Below are 20,648 nucleotides of genomic sequence, written 5' to 3'. Positions count from 1 at the left end.
CGAAAACCAGAAGACCCTGGGGACGGGCTCTAGATACCAGACTGCCTAGGTTATGGGCAAGTTGAGGGTTATGGTAAGGTTAAGGTCTTCTGCAGGCATACAAAATATGATCCCTGTTAAATGTTTCACCCTTGTTAGCCAGTCTTTCGGTTTTGAAAGGACTATTTCTGCCGTTTTCTCAAAAATGTATAGATCAGACATGCTATTTCGACCGTGAAAGTGGCCTCCTGTTCTGTCAGGGGCCCATAACGTAGAGCGAGCAACTTTCATACTAGATGTCACGGCGTTTTTATGGACCGGTTTATTTTTAGACACATTTTAGGGCACTTTTGCCAGGGAAAATGGAATCTCCGCCCCGTCTATGAACGCATTCGAAGTGTAAGATATCAAAAAGGAAAACGTAACGTCATTACATGTATAACGCAAAAATTGTCATTTTTAGGTCTGTATGTTTTGCTGACTGGTTTGTGGGACTTTAAAGATATTCTAAATTCGCGCCAAGACCGTTCTAAAAATAAACTGGTCCGTAAAAACGCCGTGACAAGAGTACATGGTAGCTGCTCGCTCCAGATTAGGGCTCCTGGCTATGTTTGTTTGTTTGTTTGTTTTTTTTGTGAATCTTCGATTCGGCTGGTCAACGGCAATTTTTGTAGCTCGCTGTTACAGGGTATCTAAATATTTGAATTCCTTTCCATAGAGCGGTTTTCATTTGAGTGTCGAAAAGTAATTGGTTTTGCACTTTCTACACGATGCGATTGGCTTAAAAGATTCGCGCCCCCTTTTTATCCAATCAGAAGTAAAACCAAAGCCAATTGTGACGCGCTCGCAAGCATTTTCCCGCGCTTTGCGTCAGCCACATGTAATTACTTCGAGTTTTGATTGGTTCAATGTATTGTCTGTGTCCTATGTGATTGGCCAGAGTAATTACTTTGGTTTTGGTTTTACGACACTCAAACGAAAACCACTCTATTGTCACAGTTGCCTTTGCTAACCTAGGAAAGCATTTCTAAATAAAAGTGTTTCACCCTTTCTTAATCTGCAATCAATCTATTTGACTAGTCCCTGTACGGCGTCTCCCCAGGCCTTCGCGGTCAATGCATTTCCGTGGCGCATTGGCCACGCAGAATTATGAGGCCTTGGAAAACGAGAGCTCTTTTTTGCCCCCCAGCCCCCACCCCCGAGACTAACCCTTCCCTACAGAAATTGTCACATTTCCACTCCACCCCTGTCTCCACCTGAAGACCGATAACTTCCCTCCCCAAGAAGACCGCTGTAGGAGGATTCAACCATACTTTCCTCAGGGATTCATCACTGAGATCTGGGAATAATTACAGACGGGCCACCACCTTTTAACATGTCTCCTGCAGCCCTTATCCAAATCAGCATCAATTATCTCCTGTTAGCAACATCATACATTGTACACACTATCTGTCTTCTCGTTGGCTTAGAGCCTACAGTTAATTCTAGAAATCAGCGCATCCTATAGACTATTCACCCATCCGCTAAGACAATCTTCAGTAATCGCAAAGCATGATTTCCAGTCACCCAGAGTAAATATGCGGATAAAAACACCTTTCCCTCACTAATTTTAGAAGAATGCATGAGAATAACTGGAAGGAGCGAGATTTCAAAATTGACTTTGAGCCTTTCGGGATTAAAGGAGTCCCCCCAAAACTGGACGAAAACAACAAAACTATGCCACATGTCAGCGTGCAAGTATCTAATATTTATTCATCCTCAGATACACATTTCTTTCGCGGAATAACAACGACTGTTCATTTTCCTGAGGTGTTCTCAGGCAAAAAAACGAGGAACGACTTCACGGCAAAACTTCTGACAAGTACACTGTTTATGCGTTCTTTCTTCAGCGAAATGATAGTAAACCATTTCTTCTGGATCGCTAGGTACACTCTTCAGGGATTTATGACACCATGTGCCATGATCCTGTGATGGCGAATTGCAAGTTCGTGTAATCTTCACCCTAAAGGCTCTGGGTTTATTATTCATCTCGTATTTACCTGTCAAGATAAGCACTGACGCATCAGTAACAGTTGTTTTAATCGGTCAGTCTCCCTTTTTTTCAAATTCAGTGAGGGGAGTGCACGCGCGCGAGAGAGACGAGAGTAAAGGTGGTCATTTTCGTGTCTCACACGTTTCGCTCGAAGGACAAATAAAAAAGGAGACTGCACCTAGTCTACAAAGTCCAGTCAAAAATTCAAAAGCGATTTGAACGATCTGACTTGCAACGAAGTGACCGTAAAGCACTAAAATAGCCTGCCATTTCATGGCTGGCAGTATGTTTAGCGAGAGGGGAAAAAAGCCGCGAACGCTCATTCTCCTCGCGGCTTGGCCGCTCATTTGCGCGCTCTACAAACAAACCACCAGCTACGCAGGCTAGCAGTAAAAGTAGTCCATTTAGTTTCGCCCACGAAAAGCGGAGTCCAATTGTGCACGGAAATTCTCCTTACATAGAACTTGTACTTACAATATCATCGATTTTCAGAATACTGCGAACGGTTTCAGACGCTAACTGAATGGCACTGGTGGAGACTAACAGCGGCTGCAGAACGTTCTCTTCCAGAATATTTGTTATGGTGCCCTGAAAAAATGCACAGAATGAACAGATGTTTAACCAGTCAATTTTTCAACAAAACCCCTAAGTATTGTATAGAAAAGACTAAACTTTAGCAATGTTGTAAAAAAATTGCTTTAACCAAAATACGAAGTCAAATTAATGAGGAAAGGAGAGCAGCACCGACTTTTATACGAAACAACTTTTGAACGATTCAAACTCATTCAGACGAACTTGACTGACCCTGGCCAGACGTCGAACTTTCTATGAACTTAACTCACCAAGTTTGGTTCGTTTCATGAAAAGTTATTCGACGTTTGGCCTCGCCAGGCTTATGGTACTCTAAAGTGCGCAAGTTTTTCAATCTCTTTCCCACCTTTCTGACGTTTATCCCAGCTGTAGTCTCTCCCTGCGCATGTCTGTTACGCAAGTCAGTGACAGTTGCTATGGGGTTGAGTCCGGCATTCTCAGCCAGCGTGTACGGGATGATCTCCAACGCCTCGGCAAAGGCGCGAACGCAGTATGCCTCCATTCCTGTTAAAGTGCGCGCATGCTCCGCAAGTCTAATGGATACTTCAATCTCTGGTGCTCCACCACCAGCAATGAGAGCCCTGCCGACATGGAATATATACAATCACTGTAACATAAGCGAGTGCTAAGTATATAAGCGCTTGCAGTTAAATGTTAATCTCTTCTTGTAAGACAAGTACCAATCAGAAAAAGGAAAGAAAAGAAAAATGAAATGAAAGACAAAATGTTAACAGACATGAAGCTGCCAGCAATGTACCATCTGAACTGAACGATTTCACAAAATGAAGCGTTAAGAGGAGCAAAACAATTTCTATTCTGCTATACTCTAAGTACCTTTTACGGGTATCAAAGTGTCACTCACCACTGCACCATAACATGGAAATGAAAACATTGCACTTGAAGTGCAGCAACGTACAACGTATTTCCTATAAGTTTTAAAACATATCTGCAAACTTTGACTGACTTTGTTAATTGTTGCAGCCGATCACTTCATTTTCCCTTTCACTCAACTTCTACTGACCAATATCAGGGTACCAAGTAATAACGTGCTTTTTAAGGGACAACTTTCAATAAATAATGTGTACTAGATGCATTTCTTTTCTCCATAAATAGCCTACCTACCCATGCATTGGACAAGGTATACCAACGCGGCCACATTGAAATGACAGCAAGAGCGATTCAAATTGAGGACAAGATACTGACACTATGACCAGATTTATATTAGACCGAAAAAGCGCTCGTATGGCGCGACTGCATCATAAAAAATTAATAATGTTTTGCCAGCGTAAGCTTACCTCTTTTTGACCAAGCATCTGACCACACAGAGAGCATCATGAAGAGACCGCTCGGCTTCTTCTAACACAAGCTTATTTGATCCACGAACCAGGATGCTGACAGTGCGACCAGGCGTGGTTATACCTGTCACCTTCACCACTTTACTGGTTCCAAGATTAACTTCTTCAACAAGTTCTGCTGATGCCATCATCTCTGGAGTGAAGTGATCTAAGCTGGCAATGGGTTTACAACCTAAGCTCTAAATAGGAATTAAGTAAAACGGGTATTATTTTCCTTTATAACTACATCAGCAACTTGTTCTTTGTTACAAATAAAACAGACTATTTGCCGACTGCTGGAGTCCTAACTGACTCAGAACAGCAAACGAAGAGGGAAAAACTCAAGTCTTAGTGAATGAACAAAAGACAAAACCCGAAGAAATGGTAACAACGTTTACTTTACCTTGCATATGAATTCTATTTCATCTCTTTCAATGTCTCTAACAACAAGTATCTTCATTTTGTTTAAGAAATGGAGAGCTAAATCACTAACAGCATCTCTGCAAAACAATCAAATGAGCAGGCTTTTTTTAAAATTACAAGAACATCAATTTAGTTTGCTTATATTTCACTACTTTTTAGGAAACCATCTTTACCTTAAGATAGACTTCTGAATGAGCAGCACATTGCATCCAGCCTTTTTTATTTTTTTGCAGATTTCCAGAATGTATTGGCGTTCTTCTCTAAGAACTCTGTCCATCTGGGTGTAATCGCTAACTATTACTTGATTTTCCATCTAAAACAAAACAAAAAACAGATAAGATACCTTGTCAGATGAGATGACATTAATTTTATGTGCCATTGACCACACATTAACTGCTCTATTTTGCAGAGGTCAGGGTGGAATCATGCAAGCCTGAATTTTTTTCAAGCTTTTGTTTAGACACTGCATAGGTTGCATCTTTAACTCTGTGAAAATCTTCTTTACATTTATGCCTTCATTCTGCCAGTCAGAAATTCATATATTCTTTTTTTTATCTTCTATTTCTTCCTCTAGGAAATTGAATAATTTGAATTTTCAGTGGACAAAAACCTTGTACCACAATAATTTAAAGCATATTTCATTCTTTTTAAAATTTTTCAAGGGCTAAAGATGTAAGTAGTCATCTGTAACAAAACCAAAGAAAATTTCTTATGGGAGCCCAAGAAAATAACCATCAAATTTCACAAAATTATATCTTGCACATGAAATTTCAGAATTTTACCTGTGTTTTCACAATTCTTGTGAAATTTGACATTCATTTTCTCGGACTCCCACGACAAATTTTCTACAGATGACTAATTAATGTGAAAAGGAATGCAATATTTTTTCAATTATTCTGGTACAAGGTCTTTGTCCACTGAAAATTAAAATTACTCAATTTCCTGGTGGGTTCCACCTTAATACCGGTTGTACTATGCAAAAGTTCTGCCAAGGGTTACACTTGAAAAGTAAAACCATAGGATTTTGTCCACAGATTCAAAAGTTGGAATGAAAAATCATCTCACCATAACTACAAGCCTAAGAGTTTTTAGCTGGATATTGACATCTACCAGATAAATCACTATTCAGCAGATACGCATCAGGGAAACCAACGTACTGTGTTATCCAACGGCTGGAGATTTATTTTGTAGATGGGGATATCCACCTCTTGAACGACTGAGGTCAAGTTAAAGAGTATGACAGATGTTAATAGATTTTTACAAAAACAAGGACTTACATCTGTCTTTGGAGGTGAAATACAGAACTGTATCAATCCAATTTTGGCTTTTTCCACTTGCGATATTCCTCCAGCCAAATGACTGATTTTTTGCTCTAATACAAGGCCCTCCACAAGTTCTGTATCATCAACAGTGCCCCTGGAAAAAAAAAAAAATAAATAAATTAATATCAATGTCCACTTAGTTGTGGCTCTGCTACTCCCATAGGTGCTAAAACAGATGTCTTTATTTGGGGTGATGTGATCTGTACAGTTGACTCTCTCTTAACAGACACCTCTATAAGACGGACACCTCCCTAAAACAGAGACCTAGAGTTGGTCCCTACCTTTCTTTACTCTCTTTATTTGACTCTCTACAAGACAGACATCTCTCTAAGACGGACACTTACTGCTGGTCCCAAGGATGTCTGTCTTAGGGGGAGTTGACTGTATAGCTATCTGCTTTCTTGAATCTAATAGGTCACCTTGAGTTCCAAGTGTCACCTCATTTACTTCAAAGTGCAGCGCACTGTCTGTTATTTGATTTTTAACTTGCTACTATAGTACTTACTGATTTATTTACATATTGATTTATTTATTTGTTCTTTAAATAGATATACATATACATTTTTTTTTTGGGGGGGGGGTGCTTACTTAAACCTTTCTCATCTTCAATGACAGTACAGCTTAATAATTCTTTCACTTTCTTCATTTTGTTATTATTTTGAGCAAAATAAACACAGTACGTGCAAATTACAGTAAAGTGCAAATTTAACTTATTTCATCAGAAACTGTAACATGACTATTTTTACCATAAAACATGATCTGCTTATTTCACCAAGTAAATCAAATTCCTTTGGTGTTGACCAGTGTTAGTTTTAGTGTTTTTTACCTTATATAACAACAATAGCTCATGGGAAGGGTAAATTTCAGTGACATTTTGATCAAGGGAAAGGAAATTTAGTTCGAGTTAGTGGGAATTCAAGTTATCCAAGTTCAAGTTAATCAAGTAAAAAAGACTGGAAAGTGGGGTGAAATCCAAGGGAAAATGAACTTAGTTCGAGTTAGAAGGGAGTTTGAGTTATTGGGGTTCTACTGTAGGGAAATGTATGGAGTTCAGTCTGAAGAATCTGTATGTAGATATTGAACTTAGGGTTAAAGACCCCAAAAACTATTAATATCACTGTGTCAAGAAAAAGCTTGGTACACAACAGTGAGCTTAAGCAAAGTCGTTTTTGAGCAACTCGTGTCAACCAGAAGTGGACTGTATCCATTCTTGGGCAGTTTATGAGACATAAACATTTAGAAATAAAAACTTGGAAGCATTATGGCAAACTAGAAGAGAAAGGAGCTCACTTTCAGTTGACGTGCATCGCTCAAAAATGCATTTGCTCAAGCTCCCTAGTATAAACTTTGACCTACCCCAATTTTTGAACAACTCTGATATCTTTAAGATTAACATTGTCTGCTGTTGAAGGATCAATAACTCTCAGAACAGCATCAACAGTTATTGGGGCCAATAGATTAGAATACTGTGAAACAACCTAACGAACAAATAACACAAAACCATTAAAAACTGACTTTCACCCTACACTTTGAGAAGACAGAGTAAAACACAGATGCGTTAGGCAGTTACAACTAAAAAATACAACAAAAAACATTTTTGGAGGTCATCCTTCAAAAAAATGGAAAGTTTAACTTTGTGTCCACACAAAATCGTTCTCGGCGGTTTGTGTTACTTTTAAGTTGAAGTACTAAGTTAGATAATTAACAATAATCATTGCTATTTAAAATTATTATCATTAATTTGGAATTGGCAAATAGCTTTCTCAATCCAGTGTAGCTGTAAATCTCTACTGTCCACAACACATCAAGACAGACATTTCACCTCAAAGACAACTTTTAATTTCCAATTTCACTGACCTTGGAACTGAGAGAGGTCATTGCACTTTTTAGCAGTGATTCACGATCACTGAGAGCAACTGGAGTGGCCATGTTTGTAAGTATCTCTACTGCTTTGGCTGCAGCCTTTTCAAATGACTCTGATATTGTGGTGGGATGAATTCCTGTAAACAACATTAAAAAACTACTGTTGCAAACTGTGCCCAACACAGCTGGTTGCAATCTTGGGCCCAGTTCCTGAAAGGCTGATTAGCGCTAATCCAGGATAAAAAAAATGTTTCACTTTTCGCATTTACCTTCCTATGCATTGTGTAGAGTAACAGTTTGTGTTATCATTTCTTTTTTCTTCACAGTAAAGGAACAATGGTATTTTGTAAGCTCAAGTTGCACGTTCTTAGACAAAAAACCTTGCATAAAATTTGGCTTAATCCTGGGTTAAACTTAACCATCTTTCGAGGAACCGGGCCCAGCAGTTAAATTTGCAACCGCAACATCTGAGTTAAAGCCAAAACAATGTTGCTACAACAATGCTATCCAGGACTCAAGTTATAAAGAATATATAATGGTAACAATATTATCAATAACAACAATAATCATCTTGGTGAGTACAATATTTCAACGTTCTTCTAAAATTCTCAATATTACCGTATACACTGAGAACTGAGGGTAACATTCATTATTAACCCTGTCTGTCAAACAAAATGCTACCAAAAGTTGGAAATACTGACTGAATAGACCAAACTGTACCAAACACTTTTAATTCTGAAGTTTTAGATTTGCTTAGCACTTAAAGACTTGTACATAATTTTTGGCCAAGTAATTTCTGGTTTGTAGCACTAGCCTGTTCCAAGCGTTCAGATAGTGGAGAGCGGTGCAAAGTAAAGAAAGCGATGAAAAGTAGAGGGGGACTGGGGAGAGAGGTGCGGGAACGCTTGTAAGAATTTTTAACAAAAGTGCGTTCCGGTATACCAGATCCTGGTATACCCTCTGATTGGTTGATTTTGACAGTTTTTGTCAACAGTGGAGCGTCTTCGATCACAGCGAGAAATGCGATATGCCAGTGATGACAGACTCTATGTCCTGTCCAGAATTCGAAGTCGCAACAAACACAGAGCTGAGTGACTTTCCAAACGTGGAGGCTAAACGCGAAGAGCAAAGAAACTGTTTTAAACACGTAGTCAGCAGGATAGATGTCTTCGCAATTTCACCGACTGGCTTTGGAAAAAGACTTATGTTCCAGCTTTTTCCTCGAATAAAGCGTGCGTTGGAATGAAGGCAGGATAGAATGCCATTTACGATTGTTGTGGTAACTCCGTTGATTGCCCCCTCCCTCGCTTTTATTTTTTCGCGCTCCTTTTTACTTCGCACCGCTCCCCACTATCTGAACGCCTGGAACAGGCTATTGTAGCACAAAATCGTGAACTGGTCAGACATAATGAAAATCATGTACTATACAAAAAGAAATATAATTTGGAGGCCTCTTGTAGGTTGCTTCTATTGACTTTCAAGTATGATTTAACATGAAAGTTGTTGGAGCAATCATTTTTCTTTCTCCCTCTCATCTGAATAAAAAGCCATAATATAGGGCTAGCTACTAAATGAAGAGGGAATCTAATAGCAGCTTAGGTCACCCTTACTTCAAATTTAATATGAAAGGAAAAAAGAAAGTGAATTCTGGTAGTTGTAGTTAAATAGTGTTTTTTGTGAAAATGGTCTGTTGTTGTGAAATGACTATTACACTCTATTATAAAGATTGGGGAAAGCCATGGTCTAGTTCTGTCTAAGAGACAGCCGGCCTCACTTGGCCCTATAATCATCTAGTCCCGGTTCTAAAAATGGATAACACTATTCACTGGGTAAATCACTATCCAGTAAATGATATTTATCCAGTGGAAAGCACTATACACCTTTTGAACAACTGGTGCCTGGTCATGAATTTGGTTACAAGTCAGTCAATAGAGGATGAAAACAGACAGAACTTGTTACCTTTCTCAAGAAGCTTGGCACATGCACTTAGCAGGCTTCCAGCAATCACAACAACAGTAGTGGTACCATCTCCAGCTTCAATATCTTGGGCTTTAGAAAGTTCTACAAGCTGAATACACCAAATAACATTGACTACAATACAGTTTGAAAATACTGTAACATACTAGAAGCTTATATCATGTCACAGGAAACCCAAGCTCACAGGGTAGCAACAGTCAGGTTATTAATCCAGAAGCATGAAACTTTTTAAATAAAATGTTTACGAAAACTATACTTTGAGTTCAAGACCACAGGTACTTCCCTGTGAGACTGGGTTATCTGTGGCTCTGTTTATGATTTAACAAAACAGATCACACTGTAGGTCAGCTTGATTGTCTTCAAATGAGACATTTTGCTCAGACATCAATAAATATGGGTTGCCTTAAGTGACACTTTAGTAATAAAGTATACCAAAACGCTGTTGGAGCAACCATTACTTTCTCCCTCTCATCTGAATAAAAAGCCATAATGTTTGGCTAGCTACTAAATGAAGAGGGTAAGTTTTCTACATAGACAGCAACTTAAGTTAAAAATAATATAACTTATGTCCAAAATTCTTCTTTTTAAGCACATTTCAAGTAACCCTCATATCTAAGATCAAATTTAAATTCCAGGGTCCCGCTGTTCGAAGGCCATTTAGCACTGACCCAGGTTAATTTTAATCCGGGGGTCTTTTTCTTTTGCCAAAAATGCAGGACAAGTTTGGGATAATTTTCTGCATTCTTTTTAGAGCATCCAATTAACCAATTATATACAAAAAAAGAGTCAGGCGCACTGAATTTCATTTTTAAGCTTTTATACCTGAATTCAAATTTTGCACTAACCCAGCTTTGAACAACCCGACCCAGAACACGACTTATAAGAGTAGCACAAACCCTGGGTTAGAAAAATTAGTTAATATAAATAAATATCCAGCCTGGAGAAAAAAAGTATACATGTTGGAAGCAGTACAATAAGAGCACTGAATTGACAATGTCATCATCTGCTCTTGGCAATAAACCAAGACCACTACATCATCTGCATATCAGGGTGTGACAGAAACATTGTCTGATAGCAGGGCCTTGTAGGACTACCCCGTCAGAGCTTCCATGTTTTTACAACAAGTTGTTAGACAGATATAATGCTATGATGGATAAGCTTGCGGTCACACGGCATAAGATGGAACGCATAGTGCTAGGCATTACCCTTCAAGATCATAAGCGAAACATCTGGATCCATCAAGAAACTGGCGTAAGCAATATCATTAATGCTATAAGGAAAGCAAAGCATAGATGGGCAGGTCAAATTGCACAGCTATCTAATAACCCTGGGACCATCAGAGCAACAGAGTGGACCAAAAGAGACTGGACCAGAAACATAAGATGGAGAGACAATCTCACCAGACAGTTTGTACCAGTATGGTCAAGATTAACCAAGCACAGACACCTGTGGGATCGATCCAGGGAGGAGTTCCTCTGTCAAGAGTGAATGCAAACCCTGATTATGATGATGATGGTGTTGATGATTAGACAGACAAGCAAAAATTACGAAGATAAAGTTAATGTTAGGGGATTGGTAGGCCTGCATGACTGCTTTAGGTAGGTAGGGTTGGGTATTCTACATTTCTGGGAAATCACCCACCATTCTTGCCGCTGGGTGTAACACTTGCATTTGTTTCAAGATTGTAGCTCCATCATTTGTGATCGTCACATCACCATTTCCACTTTGAATCTATGTAAGAAAGAGACATTCCAAAAAAGCAAAGTTTCAATAGCAGCTTGAAAATACTAGCTAGAAATAAAAATAAGGCTTATCTTATCTTGACAGCTTTCAACCATTTTGACCATTTACACAGTACACATGAAGTTTGTTTAAATTTTGGGAAAAATTCACAGATTATCATTTAAAAATGTAAAAGATAAAATAAAAAATTAAAGGATGAGGAAATAAAGTAAGAATTTATTAACGTACAAAAAATATACAAACAGCGAACTGTAACCAATAATCTACCCACCATCTTGTCCATTCCTTTTGGTCCAAGACTTGTTCTTATAGCATCCGCAACAGCTGCAGAATAAAAAAAATTTTAATCAACAGTCACTGGGAGATTAATCCTGACGGGAAACTCCTGACAACGACTTGGTAACAAACCTTTCGCTGCAGTTATGTTACTCATACGGATCTCAGTCGGTTTGTCCTTGTCTTTGAAAGCGCCCTGTTTATGTCTTCCACCAGAGCTGACATTATTTGTCTTCGTTGCAACTTCAGGCATTGTGACCTGATTATCTAAGAAATATTCTCACTCTTCACAACTGAGAAGCCTGAATATCGACCCCGTCTGATCGATGCAAAAGGATTCCTTGAAGATATTTCACGAGTTGACAAGAGAACGATCACGGCTCGTCCAGAAATACAGCCGCGGGGTACTAGGAACGACTTATGTCACAGGCTAACCAGTCGCGCAAACGGTAGCTTCGGTAAAACCTGCAACCAAGATATTTAATTAAAACCAACTTTTATTTGGACGACTCCAAGGGTTATTAATAGATTTTCCGGGATCCTAGATTTGCCTTGTATGAAGGCTAGGATTCGGGACTTTTTAAAAAGCAAAACTAGGGACAAGATTTGAAATTGAAAATACGCACGGGACACTCGCAGATGACCGCAGGAAGCCAAAAAGAACAACCGGTATTACGGTTTTGAGCGAAAAATAAGAATACATAACTAAAACTAAAGTATAAAGCATAAGTACGAATCTCGAGTTCCCGCATGAGCTACGTTACGATGTTAAACCTTTGTTACGTCAATAACATCACTGTTTGCTTTTTTTACGATAAATTATTGATAAAGTAAGACGCGTTTGCAATTATTGTTTCTCTTGCATTGTTACCACTACAAAGGGTTGTTGTTACGTTAGTGATTTTCGAAAGATGTTTGTAACCATTGTAAATTGCTAATTATCATTATGAAAGCAATCACGTCCATGGCGTTAGCCAAAATTTCAAACATTTTCTACGCAATTTATCAGATTCTAATTTAAAATTTTTATTATTTTTTTCTTTCTTCGTACTGTACTTTTGTTGTAATTATTTATTAGCTGCTGGAAACACGCCTATTGTTGAAGACTAATTCTCATTTGTTTGTCAAGTATGATACTCAAACTTTTCCTCAACTTTCTGCGCTTTTCGAAGGAATGATGATTTTTGTCTACCTAAAAGTTTGTATTCTCGATTTCTCGCACTTTTCACTGTAGTCGTGACGAGCGGGTGCAAAACAGGCTATTGTAGTCTTCGCGTATTCATTAGTATTCATTAGTTTTGTCAAACTGATAGTGGTGATCAACATCACTGAGTAATGAAATGTTAGGAGTCAAAATGGTTCTTGTGCTACCAATTCTTTAACACTAGTTTTCCTCAACTTTCTTCGCTTTTATCGTCAACCGAGAAGTTTAGAAAGTTTTATATTTCTATCCCGCTAATTTTAAATTTATTCAGGAGCAAGCTTGTCTTAATGCACACGGCTATAGGCCTTTTTCAATACTAATACTCTTTGTTGTCCCTCCAAAATTTTGCATTAGCATTGTTTTCAATTTCTCTTGGGGCGAAAGGTCTATTTTCTCACTCATTCACCAGCCAGTTTTGTCATCGATTTGTCAAGTTTTAATCAAGTCGGCATTTTTTTTCTGAATGCGTCTGATTCAAGCGTTAGTCTAATTTTTCATTGATGAACTGAGTGTTAAGTTTATGCTTATCCACTAGTATACTGTTTTCAACCAAGAGCTACGTTATGTAATTGAGCGAGTCGGCAAACTTTTTGAATGTGACCAATCTATCCTTTGATTGCCCATTTAATTGTTGAACATAGAGTGCGTGCTTTTCTCACATACAGTTTCAAGAAAAGATTTATAAAAAACATTTCTCACACTGGTTTGAATTTTAATCGAGCGACCGTATAAATGGAGACGCCAATTTCAAGTTGATTTAACTGTGTTTAAAGCCAGAAACCTCTGTTCCTTGCTTTGCCGGCGGTGTATTGAGGACCAAACTCAGCTACTTTGAAGGCGATCTCTGGTCTGGAATGAAAGTCAAGATTCTCTTTTGCCTCCTCGAAAACAGCAGGTTTGTTCTTAGTTCAACTTTAACATTTGGTTTCGCAATCGTTTCCTTTAGTTTTCTGGAAAAAATATAAGTCAATTTAAAGAAAGGGCGATAAGCGTCCAAATTGCTTTAACGGTTCTTAATGGTTATTTTTGCTGCAGAAAGAAATTAATATTTTAGACTCTACATTAGGGATTTTCTGTCACAATTCTGTCCTCTGAGCGCTATTCGATGTGTCGCCCGAAGTTATATACCTGTAAACATTCATGGTCCCTTTGATATGTTGGCTCGATGAATGTTGAACTGGAGGGACAAAAATATATATAATAAAGGTTTTCGTATAGTGAACAAGATAAACGCTAGTTGCAATTGTAAGGGTCTAATAGGCCTATTTTGTTGATGTCCATGTAGTTACAATTTTTCGCTTTGATTAAAGAAGTGTCCACTTCTGTAGACTACGCTTATAAAATAAACTTCAAACGCTGGACAAACTTTTATTACTCTCATTCAGACTATATGCTTTGATATTTGTTTAACCGCGCGCCGCCTTATTAATTAATCTACGATTTGAAGGTAAACTATCCTTTTATTCCGCACAAACGGGATGCCAACAAACCAGCTATTAGCAATTTAGCGTAAAGTACGTAGCTTGCACCGGGAGAGAATTACAATGCTTCCGGGGACGGTTCAGGATGACATAAGATAATAGTCCACAGAGAGGCAAGACAGATATGAATAAAACTGAAGGTAACGAGAATTCACTTAAACAGGAAAATAAGGTTCATTCGGAGTGAAATTCTTAACACGTTAGTACAGTAGTATTTACAACAACAAATAACGCTTTCCATTTTTTAACAGGTACTTCCTGACCATAAAGAAAAGCAGAACAATTTGCCTTGAAGAAAGTCTTCAAAATAACAATAAAAGCACTGCCACGGTCCTTAACAAGGATATGCAGCCAACTCACTTGTTTGTCTGTCATTTATTCAGTATATACCAAACCTATGGTAAGTTCAGTTTTTGCACAACACAATCGGTTAGTCGGGTCTTCATGCAATTTTCCATTATTTTGAACCGGTTGTTATTTTAGAAAAATTTAAAGAACAGGTCACTGAAGTGGAACAGAAGATCATTGTCACAAATAATAAACTACTGTTTCAATACAGTGACCATAAAATAATTTGCTGGTTCTAAAACTATGGAAAAGTACGCGCTCGGTCATTATTTTAAATAAGGTCTCTGGAATGCGCGACTAAGCTATATTTTCTTTCAAAGTTGCATGTTACCTTCTAATAATTTTTATGTGAGTTTTGTGGTCTCTATTGCAATCCCGGTTTGGTATATACACCAAGACAACTGCATGTTGTATTCAGTTATAACTTAAACCTCTTCCAACTTGAACAAAATTCCTCAACGTGAACCAACATTCCAAAAGCAAAGGAGTAAAATAAAAAAAAAGAAAACAAAATATACACCAAGACGTTTACAGTAAAACATTACAATGAAAACATCCGTTGACCAAAAATGAGAAAGAACACAACAAAGCAGATAAGGTAAGTCAAAAAAGGTAAGTCACAAGGTAAGTTTATTTCTACTCCTTGGGGACTAAGTGCTCCGCCCAGGGGGGGGAGAGCCCTGGGGACTAAGTGCTCCGCCCAGGGGGGGGAGAGCCCTGGGGACTAAGTGCTCCGCCCAGGGGGGGGAGAGCCCTGGGGACTAAGTGCTCCGCCCAGGGGGGGGAGAGCCCTGGGGACTAAGTGCTCCGCCCAGGGGGGGGAGAGCCCTGGGGACTAAGTGCTCCGCCCAGGGGGGGGAGAGCCCTGGGGACTAAGTGCTCCGCCCAGGGGGGGGAGAGCCCTGGGGACTAAGTGCTCCGCCCAGGGGGGGGAGAGCCCTGGGGACTAAGTGCTCCGCCCAGGGGGGGGAGAGCCCTGGGGACTAAGTGCTCCGCCCAGGGGGGGGAGAGCCCTGGGGACTAATTTAATTACGGGTGTAATTTTCGTGTGAGTGTAAATGAAACATTGACGTTTGATTGCGCCTGGTGATATTTTTACTTCAACATGAGTGAACGGGAGGAAGAGAGTAAACTTCTGGAAAATTTGCCTGCATTGGACGCTTTACCGGTTGAGGAGGTACATAGTTAATATATTTCAGTGTGGCAGTGCGTGTGTTTTTTTGAATTTCGTGAATTTATGCGATATCACTTTCGCTTAGCTTAGTGTACGATTTCAATCGGCAGCAGAATGCAGAGTGCCAAATGACTCTGGAGTTTAGTGATTAGGGTTAGGAAACTGCGTGAACTAAGTTTGAAGCCAGTTTTTCCGGTTTTATTATTATAAATGGAACCTGATTCACTCAGTTTCCTTACCCTAATCACTAAACTTCTGGGAGTCAGTGGGCGTTCTGAAGTCTGCATTTAGCGTTCCGTTTTCTGCGTTATTTCAACAGGGCGTTACAAATGGATAGAAATCGATCATCGAAAGCTAATCGATAAATCGATAAAATGGATATTACTCGACAAGAATCGATTTGTTTGTTTAAAAAATCGATCGAAATTGGTAATCTCAAAATATTGCGGATGTGTATCAACTTTATTGATTTCAATAATGTTGTTATTCATGGACGACCAAAGGACACTAGAGAAAACTGGAGAAATCAAGAGAAGTCAATCACTCAAAGCGTGATCGAAAGAATCGTTGAGAAATTGAAAAAGAAAGTGTTTCAGGGCATTACCATGGTAGCTTGTTCACTTTTCTACCTAACTGCAACTGCATGTTACTGCAAACTTTTATGTTCGTTTTTCCTTGGCCTTTGTTTTGTTGACAGGTAATCAATGCTGATCAGCCAGTACTCTCATTCTCGTTCTGCGAGACTTCTGATTATTGTTTAAAAGTAAAGTTTTGTTACTTTCAGACTGTTTTTAAGTTGTCATTCCGTGTGTCTGTTTGGTGGAAAGAGGTCAAAAGAAATTAGAAACTATAGGGATTCTATTGAATCAACACACTAGCTGCCGCTATGTAATGTTCGTGCTTCAAAATGTATAGCTCTTTACATTTCGATACTTTTCGATTGAAATCGATGGAAGTTGAACAGAAATTGATGACAATCAATAATCACAAGAATGAGTCTGATGGCTCATTATCAATTTTTGGATATTTGTGGATTGATTAATACTAATTTTAAAAATTACTATCGATTTTTATCAAGTATTGAAATTATCAATTTGTAACGCCCTGATTTCAATCGACCGAATCACTAGCCCCGGCCACTTGCTCGTCAGTTTTGTTGCTAGCCATACGAAGCAGGGGTCAAAAGAATTTTGGGAATGTTACCAGTCATGTAGACCAACCATAGAACTTTTAGCTCAGTCATGTGGACTCTCTATTGACCAGTCAAAATAATAGAATTAACTTGAGAATAACTTTTAAGCGTTATAGCCTAACAAGCAAAAACAAACAAAGTGAAAAAAGATGCTTATCCTCTTGAAACGTGATGGTGAGAAAATAAACTATTTTCTGGTCACTAATTCACATATCCGGTGAAAATTACCAGGAAACCAAAAGTTTGTCCAAGCAAATGGTCATCTTAGCCAGACATTGTCTGTTTACTGGCCTCTTATGTTTTAAGCCCTCCGAAGTGATCTCGAGAGAAAATTTTGCTGACCATATGATGCCACTATCATGTTTCTATTTAGGAAGAAAAAGAGGAGCCATCATTTATAAGGAAGCTTGATTTCTCCTTTGATCCAGACTGTAAAACTTGCAAGGTCATCAGTGCCTCTGTTTGCTACGGATCAGGGGTGCTTGTCTTCTCAAGTATGAAACAGATCCCAAAAATGTCTGCAAAGATAATGACTGGAATATTTGGAGTAGGTATGTTCAGGCAAAGGGAGTTACACCTCTGGTTTGAGATTAAATAGAAATCTGCACACTGCTAGTAGGTATCTTCTAACAAGAGACCTCTTCACATCTAGATCTAGGGCAATTCCTAGATGCCAAATGCTCATGTTCAAGAACAAATAACTACAGAAGAGAAATTAATAAGAGTCTTCTCTTTGGGTATTTAGAGAAGACTCTTATTTCTCTTCTGCAGTTATTTGCGGCTGTGAATGGTATGGTTTTCAAGCAATATTATTAGTCTGGGATGATGTAAAGAAGTCAGAGAGTTTGTGTCTAGAATTAATAGGGTGTCATTTTCCAGGAAACTGATCAAATTAGTTACAGTTTTAGTCCAGAAGCGGCAAATTGTTAACACTCAAAAAAAATAAAATAGACAAATCTAAATTTACCCACATCCCAGTTTAATAGCAAAGAAAACTTTGACCTTAGAAACTTTTGGAAAATAGCAATTGTAGGATACGGAGGGATTTTGGAAGTTTAAGGTCTAGTAGGGTAGCAAAGTTCGGCTTAACTAGGTGACTGGTGTAGGCTAAGAGTTGGAGGGTACGTCCCAGCAGCACATCCTTACCCAAACATTCCTAAAGTACCTTCCCTGGTTTGGCTCCTTCCTGTTACCTCAAAATCTGGATCCACCACTGTTTCTTTTTTCACTATGAAGACCAGGATTAAAAGAATAAGTGTTCACACCTTACTATTGTATTAAGCAACCAGTAATCAAGGTCCAAAAATTTATTGTAGAGAAGAATGATATTATAATTATTGTAGATTAAATCTCTATTAAGTGGCCAGCATGATCAAGGGGCCTTAGCCATGCTTGGCCATGCCAACAAGAGTTCTTCTGATAATTGTTTTTATCTCTGTTAAGTTACTACCAAGCACTTGTTACACTAACTGTTTCAGTTTGGCTTTACAATATATGAAAATACAGCCTGAGATTGAAGGTGACATCTGATTGTAGACCAGTAAGGATGTTCCTGTTGCATGTTTGTTTTAAAACCTCCATTGTGCTGCCAACCTCCACTAAGCAGCCATTTGGTGGTACCCTGAGGCTAGCCTTCTAACCCTTTCACTTCCAAATGTAGCCTGAAGGCAAATTCAACCAAATTTCCAAATTTCATTTTGTAAAATTTTGAAAAACAAATAGCACCATGTGAAAGTACTGCTGAAGAGGTTTCATTTAAATCAGGTCACATCATAGGATTTTGTCTGCAGACTCATCAAAAGTTACAAAATTCCATCAAATACCTTTGGCAGTGAAAGGGTTAATGGAAGCAGCTTGCAAAGAAAGTAGTGTCCGATAGCCTAGTGGGGCTAGTGGATTTTGCTATCGGGCTAGTGAACTCTGTTTTTATCTTGCCCGATGGGCAAGTGATTTTTTTTTGAGGAATTCGAATAACAGAAGAACCGTGAAATCAATAGGCCATTTGCACGATAGCGTCATTTTACTACTACGATGAGAATCCTTTTCATTTTTCCTTTCATATTTAAATTTTGTAATCCCAGTGAGGTTTAAAAACTTGCACAAGAAAGCAAAACCCTGAAGGATTCTGCTCGTAGTAGTAAAATGATGTCATAGTGCAAATGGCCTATTCTGCTAGTCAAAAAGTTTTGGGGGCCAGTTGAAATGATGTCTGGCTAGTAAATGCAAGCTTCAGCTTGCCTGGATGGCAAGATGTAAAAATGATTTTCTTTGCACCCTGGAAATTTAAACTGTATTTTAATTTTGGTGATCTTTTTAACAGGTCTGTTTGCAGTTGGGACACTGAGATTGCTTGTACCTGGAAATGACATTAACGCTCCATTATTTGGGAGACAGACTGAAGATCAGAGCACCAGCCAAGGCAACGGCTGATGTATAAAGAATGTAAATTGGGTGTACATATTGTACATTTGAATTCTCTTTTTGTGTTTGGTAGCCTGGACCCATTCACTCCTAAAATTGCCTTAAGTGAGGCCTCAGGAGATTAAAATTACAACAAGTGACATGGCGCCACCTTAAAAATGCGACATAAGACTAGATGAAACGTAACAACTGGCAGAAAGATTGGTTAACTTCCGAGAGGGACATGGCCTACTCCTCAAAGTGCAAAACGACCATATTTGAAATTCAGACTTGGGACATACTAATCCCTCTGGGAGGATCTCTTTAGTGCAAGTAAACAGAAATAATCTGCAACATTTTGTACTGAAATACTGAAGAACAGTTAATGATAACATGTGAAAGTACTTTTGGAGAATTTTATTTGAATTTGTACTTGACAGGGTTTTTCTTGCATTACCAAAGTTAATTATTTAATATTACAAGACACATGTATCGAGTGCCTTTAATATTTAAAGTGGACAGAAAAAAAGTGTTCCCCAAACTAATTTTGAGGGCTCCCTTTGGAAACTTGTACTGTTGCAATAGCATTTGCCACCCATCACTTGAAGAGAATAATTTTTCAGTGATGAACAAAATTAAATGTTGCCCATATTATTATCAGCAGACTTACACTCTCTAAGCATGTCTTTTAAAGGACCTAGTCAGCTAGCTGATGTACATCCACATCAGATACCATTTCGAAGCTGACTTGCGTAAAACAAGATATGCTATTCATACTGTTTTTATCCAAGCATGATAAATAATATGATAAAATGAGTAAAAGAAACTCAGGAATAGGTTTTTTAAAAGTAAAAAATAGAAAAGATCGAGTGAAACACTGGGCAAGATTGAAGCAAATTTCTCCTTGTATTTGATGCACATTTGATTTTGGTTTGAGGTAAATGCTTTTCAAAGTTGCAAAACTAGTGTCCAGGTCAGCTGGGTCCCATGGATGACTGTGTCCCTTTAAAACTGGCAAACCTGTTAGAACTATCTTGAATCTTTGTTTGAGCTTATATGCAGATGTTCTTTTTTGCACTTATTAATTATTTATGTTCAGATTGTGTGACAAACCCCAAAACTTGTTTTTTTGTAGCTAGTAGGAAGTTAGAAGAGAACTTGCCTTGAATATACCATGAATAGTACTTAATGTACAGCTGATTCAGTAAAGGTTGTTTGGATGTTAGGAATTGCGTGCTTGGCAGCTAGCGTTTGGTGTTCACTGGGGCAAATCATTGCAGTGAGTTTTGTTTGCCCCAATGCCCAAAGC

General features: G+C 38.5%; 2 protein-coding genes across 2 annotated transcripts; one reads left to right on the top strand and one right to left on the bottom strand.

Moving 5' to 3' along the window:
* Nucleotides 1-1,705: 1,705 nt before the first annotated feature.
* LOC140943192 (T-complex protein 1 subunit delta-like) lies at nt 1,706-11,952 on the bottom strand. The gene is made up of 13 exons (XM_073392262.1): nt 11,673-11,952; nt 11,536-11,588; nt 11,163-11,252; nt 9,504-9,612; nt 7,539-7,681; nt 7,038-7,159; nt 5,637-5,775; nt 4,533-4,672; nt 4,340-4,436; nt 3,898-4,136; nt 2,949-3,183; nt 2,486-2,599; nt 1,706-2,018 (listed from the first exon to the last, which is right to left on the bottom strand). The coding sequence occupies exons 1-13, from the start codon at nt 11,791-11,793 to the stop codon at nt 2,004-2,006; spliced, it is 1,617 nt and encodes a 538-aa protein (XP_073248363.1). The 5' UTR covers nt 11,794-11,952; the 3' UTR covers nt 1,706-2,003.
* A 3,689-nt stretch (nt 11,953-15,641) lies between these two features.
* LOC140943461 (uncharacterized) lies at nt 15,642-20,424 on the top strand. The gene is made up of 3 exons (XM_073392553.1): nt 15,642-15,750; nt 17,313-17,490; nt 19,260-20,424. Exons 1-3 carry the CDS (start codon nt 15,679-15,681, stop codon nt 19,367-19,369), a joined length of 360 nt encoding a protein of 119 aa, XP_073248654.1. The 5' UTR covers nt 15,642-15,678; the 3' UTR covers nt 19,370-20,424.
* The last annotated feature ends 224 nt before the right edge of the window (nt 20,425-20,648 follow it).

This window comes from Porites lutea, chromosome 7 (genome assembly GCF_958299795.1).
Source record: "Porites lutea chromosome 7, jaPorLute2.1, whole genome shotgun sequence".
Taxonomy (NCBI): Eukaryota; Metazoa; Cnidaria; class Anthozoa; order Scleractinia; family Poritidae; genus Porites; species Porites lutea.
Note: the sequence above shows the minus strand (reverse complement) of the source record. Positions and strands in the feature narration are given on the sequence as shown.

Coding starts and splice junctions, on each gene's coding strand:
- LOC140943461 (XM_073392553.1), top strand. CDS start 15,679: ATGAGTGAACGGGAGGAAGAGAGTAAACTTCTGGAAAATTTGCCTGCA. Junction 15,751..17,312: donor ACGCTTTACCGGTTGAGGAG/GTACATAGTTAA, acceptor GTTTCTATTTAG/GAAGAAAAAGAGGAGCCATC. Junction 17,491..19,259: donor GACTGGAATATTTGGAGTAG/GTATGTTCAGGC, acceptor TCTTTTTAACAG/GTCTGTTTGCAGTTGGGACA.
- LOC140943192 (XM_073392262.1), bottom strand. CDS start 11,793: ATGCCTGAAGTTGCAACGAAGACAAATAATGTCAGCTCTGGTGGAAGA. Junction 7,682..9,503: donor TGCCAAGCTTCTTGAGAAAG/GTAACAAGTTCT, acceptor TGTTGTTTACAG/GAATTCATCCCACCACAATA. Junction 3,184..3,897: donor AGATGCTTGGTCAAAAAGAG/GTAAGCTTACGC, acceptor CCATGTCGGCAG/GGCTCTCATTGCTGGTGGTG.